This window comes from Pecten maximus, unplaced genomic scaffold (assembly GCF_902652985.1).
Source record: "Pecten maximus unplaced genomic scaffold, xPecMax1.1, whole genome shotgun sequence".
In the NCBI taxonomy this organism is placed as follows: domain Eukaryota; kingdom Metazoa; phylum Mollusca; class Bivalvia; order Pectinida; family Pectinidae; genus Pecten; species Pecten maximus.
In genome coordinates this window covers 1-5046 of record NW_022982242.1, presented here as the reverse complement: position 1 = coordinate 5046, position 5046 = coordinate 1, and the positions used below count along the sequence as shown (strand labels likewise).

Here is a 5046-nt window from a genome sequence, read left to right as displayed (position 1 = left end):
TTTTTTGATACGATAAAACATGATATAAGAATACTTATGAAATGTGTATAAACCATCTGTTGTTTTGTTGGAACTATTTTGTTCCGTTTATGAATCAAGGTAATTAGATAGGCCCTTTGACAAATATTAAGCTCGTGTCTATAATACAACTTTCAACATTTAAAAGTGTAAACTATACAAGACCATAAACATAAAGGACGGTTGACCGATAGAGCCAAAGACAACACGCCATACACTTATGTCGGTGCCTCCCCTCATCGCTACAATTCAGTTAACAATGATTGGAGTTATGACACTACCTTGGTACCAATAAAGCAACGGTCGTCTTATGGAAGTCCAATGCTGTTTGTCAGAAGTGAAGGTCAAATATGGTATCGCTTTAGCTTGTAGACATGTTGTGCTTTTGTGACACGAAGTGGTAGGAATCTAACGAAATGTGAAGTGGTTGAATTGTATTGTTTAGCGTCCTTTCAACAGCCAAGATTATTCTAAGGACGGCCTCCAATATGTTCGATATCGCGTGTTTGGTATGTTTGTATGTTTTTGGGAAGCAGTTGTATGCTCGTATTGAACAAATACGAAAGTGGTGTGCCCCTTTTGATACAGTCGAATAATGACGTCAAAGCTGTATCATTTCTAGTTGAATTCGAATTCGGATAACTCGAAAAACTCGGATAATACGAAGTAAAAATTTGGTCCCAACAATAAAAATCCTACTTGAAATGTTCGAATAACTCGAAGTATCATTTTTGAGTCTAAAAAAGATCGTTGGTAAACACCGACATTTTTTCAACATCAAATTTCCGGTTGTTATCGGCACTTCAAACTTACCGATTATTATATGCTACTTAAAGTTCTCAATAAATTAATTAAGCACATTCTCTGTGGAATCGTATAATAACAACTTTCGGTGATAAAAAGTACTGATTAATTAATCATACATCAAGCAATTTCCTTAGGCGGTCGCCGAAAATAACACACCGCAGTCAACTCACCTACCCGCTCGCTCAAGCGGAACTAATCTCTGACACGCTACACAGTTAGAATCACAACCTGGGGTCGGTACTCGACTAATGTTTTTACAAGAAATAAAACAGTTGCGGCGTCCTATTAAATTGTTCAATGACTGAAACAATAGCGTAATTACTGCTGAGGTGTTCAGACTACCTCTGCATTGAGGAGATGTCATATGTCATTTAGACATAAAAGAAGGGATTTTTCTCTGAAAATTCATACCCGTTTCGGAATGTCGAAGTCAATTGAGCAATCCAAGGAAGGACCCGGTAATCCCGGGGGGATAATTGGATCAATTGATAGGGGGAAGACCGGCGTGAAGAGGAAGATGACGACACAAACAATTGAGACGAAGTACCAGGCCATCTTAGCTGTAGATAGGGGAGACAGGTCAAATCAGACATAGCGAGAGAATTTGGTATTTCATCTAATACCTTGTCAACATGGTTAAAATCAAAAGAAAAGATCGTGACTATCTACAGCAACAACGGACTTAGTCCCACTAGAAAAAGGATGAGAACTGCGAACTTTGACGACATTGAGGCTGTGTTGTTGAAATGGTTCACCTATGCCAGAGATCACAATCTTCCCATTTCCGGTCCGATGCTGAAATCTAAAGCCAGCGATCTCGCAGAGAAGATGGGAGAGCAAAACTTCGCCAGCAGCACAGGATGGGTCGACAGGTTTAAGGAACGACATGGCATCTGTTTTAAGAAGATCTGCGGCGAGGCCAAGTCTGTTGATACCTCAAGCGATGCCATGACAAAGTGGGCCGACGACCTCCGTACTATCCTCTCAGAGTATCAGCCGAACAACATATTCAATGCAGATGAAACCGGCATCTTCTACCGACTACTACCCGACCGGACACTCGACTTCAAAGGGACCGACTGTCATGGCGGGAAACGAAGCAAAGAACGCCTAACTACCCTCGTATGTGCCAACATGACCGGTACTGAGAAGCTCCCCCTGTTCATCATCGGGAAGTCGATCAAACCAAGATGCTTTAAGAATGTGAGCTCGCTACCAACAGAGTACACCGCAAACAAAAAAGCATGGATGACCAGCGACATTTTCACAGATTGGATCCGTAAATCTGACCGGAAGTTCGCCAGACACCGCCGCATCGTCATGGTGATAGATAACTGCCCTGCCCACCCAGTGATTAAAGATCTACGAGCCATCAAACTCATCTTCCTGCCTCCAAACACTACCAGCAACACACAGCCGATGGACCAAGGAGTGATCAAAAACCTCAAAGTTCACTACCGGAAGCGCCTATTACTACGCCACGTTAAAGCCATAAATAGATCACAGGTACCAGAGATATCCGTACTCGACGCCATGAAACTTCTATCACTCGCATGGGGATGCGTCACAGAGACTACTATTCGGAACTACTTCCACCACGCAGGTTTCAAGACCGATGCTGACCCAACTCCCATCGACAGTGACGATGAAGATGACATCCCACTTGCACACCTAGCTAACCTTCCAGTTCCTTTCGATCGATACGTCTCTGTAGATACTGATCTCCATACTAGTGCTACTATGACAAATGATGACATCGTTGATGAAATCCTGCAGCGTAAGAACGACAACACTGACGACTACGCTGATGCTGAGACTGCCGATAATGATGTATCCGTACCACCAGAACCCACTACCGACATGACTACGGACGCTTGCGCCCTACTCATCCGTGCGTTGGAGACTCATCCCAACAAATCAACAGATATACTGACATTACTCCGCATATCCGATTTTTTCCTCCGCGAGGACCTCGTCCGCCAGTCCAATGCAAGAACCCAGACTAAGATTTCAGATTACTTTGGTGACTTTGTGTGTGAACGTGATTGTGATGATTGACAATGTTAAGTGTAAATTAACATTAATACTAAGTTTCGCGAACTGTAACAGTGAATAGCAGTCAATAATATGTGTACAGACATCATTTCAAAGATTGACATTAGTGCTTTAAAAACTTATAAACTTTACTAGTGCTGATAATTGATCTTAAATACTCGTGGTTAATTTACGTCATTTAGTATACGCGCCATCTCAGTGACAGTAACATTTTGTACGCACATGTGTAGCTCAACTTCCTGTGTCAATACACATGGATATGGCGTAGTTTTCGGTAAAACGTATGTAGACATACCAAACTGTATTTTATATGTCCAGTGTAAGGTAATGGTTCTGGGACGTTTTATATATACATTGTAATGTGTGTTATTTGATGTAATGTTAATAAACTGTTGTGAGGTTGAATTCCGTTTTATCGTTATTCCTTTTGCAAGCAAGACGTAGATGAATGTCATATGTACATAATTATCGTGAATTGACTTGGTAAAAGAAACTTTATCGTGACTGTAAATTGGCAAAACTACGCCAAACTACGAGTGACAAAACGATATACATGTACACGTACTGACCAGTCTCTACACTAAACTGATGAGTGACAGAGCGGAGTTATAATGATTATGCAATGTTGACAAATATTGACCAAACTTTTCACCAAAAATGACAACTCGGTTAATTCGAACACTCGGATAACTCGAAGTTTTCTCGTGGTCCCGTCGACTTCGAGTTAACGAAGTTCCACTGTACACTGTAAAACTTTAGTGTTACCTTCACCCTTATATGGTGTTTTATGTGTGCTACTTAACACCATTTTCCGTGTTAAATAATAATAACATCATTTATGGTGTAATGTTAATCATAAATAAAGAAAGGTGTTAAGTATATCGACATTTGGTGAAACCTTAACGCCAAATTGGTGTAAGTGTGTTACCATACACCTTAACAGTGTAACTTTACACCAAATCCTCACTCAAAAGTGTAAGCTTTCATCGTATTGGTGTGACTTTACACTTAACGGTGTGACTTTACATCAAATCTTCTCTAAAGTGTCATCTTTCATCGTACATTGTGATCGTTTGACTTTACACCAAATCATTTTTGAAAAGTGTAATTTTATAATTACACAGTAACGGTATGATTGCACACATTAAATCCTCACTCAAAAGTGTGATATTACACCGTAAAATGGCGCAACCTTAAACCGTACGAGTGTGACCTTACACCAAACCCTCACTTGATTTATATGTGTCATCATATCTTACACCCTAATATATTGTGTGACGTAAACCGTAGAAGGGTCTGCCTTTACACCAATTCATCAACTTGAAAGTGCTAACATAGGAGCGACGTCCACCAAATCAGGTTAATACATCGTTGAGAAAAAATATAGATCAGTGACTCACATGACAATTTTATGATACTACAAATTATAAAATATTTATTTTGTCATACAATGATTTGCTGCTATCAAGCATCCGGTTGAGCGGGACAAGGCTGATATAGGCTCAAAGCGTTTGTGTGAGTAAGAAGCGGGAAGCTGGAAGTCGAAGGCGATGTCCTGGGTTCGGGTATCCCAGTTTCTGATACTATTTGGTATGTCTGAAAATATTCTCGTGACATGTCCCATGTGTTCACACAGGGCCCCTTTCCACTCAGTTAACTCTTCCATTACTCATTTGACTTTACGACGTAGAGCCGACCACAATTTCCGAGTTGAGTGCAGATTTGATGGTTTTAGCAGAACATACAAAAACTTTCATTCATTCAGATCCCACATTCTTCGCTCTCATGTCGACTTGCCAAAGCGGTAACCCTGATATATATTTGTCTTTGTTGCCAAACATCAGTCAAAATCAAGAGCAACGCATTTGTTGCAATTTAAGGTCATTTGGAAACGAGTTGACTGACATCAAAGAACTCGTCATTCACATGGGTCAGCACATAGATATTGATAAGATAGGTGAAATAGAATGCATGTTTAAAGGATGCAGTTTATCTTTTCAAATTTATTCTAGCTTACGGTCACATGTGAGCAGGTGTCATTTTCAACATAGGAACAGTTTATCAATTTTAAATGACAGTTTTGTAACACAACAGGTTGATTCTTATGATTCCACTTACTTTCACCGCAATATTCTTGCATATGAATCAGAAAGTACGATTAATACT

At 40.1% G+C, this 5046-nt stretch overlaps 1 protein-coding gene across 1 annotated transcript; it reads left to right on the top strand.

The window, feature by feature from the left end:
- Positions 1–1527: 1527 nt before the first annotated feature.
- LOC117320429 (tigger transposable element-derived protein 4-like) lies at positions 1528–2883 on the top strand. Its single transcript, XM_033875030.1, has one exon. It carries the CDS (start codon positions 1528–1530, stop codon positions 2881–2883), a length of 1356 nt encoding a protein of 451 aa, XP_033730921.1.
- Positions 2884–5046: the final 2163 nt, after the last annotated feature.

Excerpts from the sequence above, each read along its gene's own strand:
- LOC117320429 (XM_033875030.1), top strand. The coding sequence starts at position 1,528 with ATGAGAACTGCGAACTTTGACGACATTGAGGCTGTGTTGTTGAAATGG.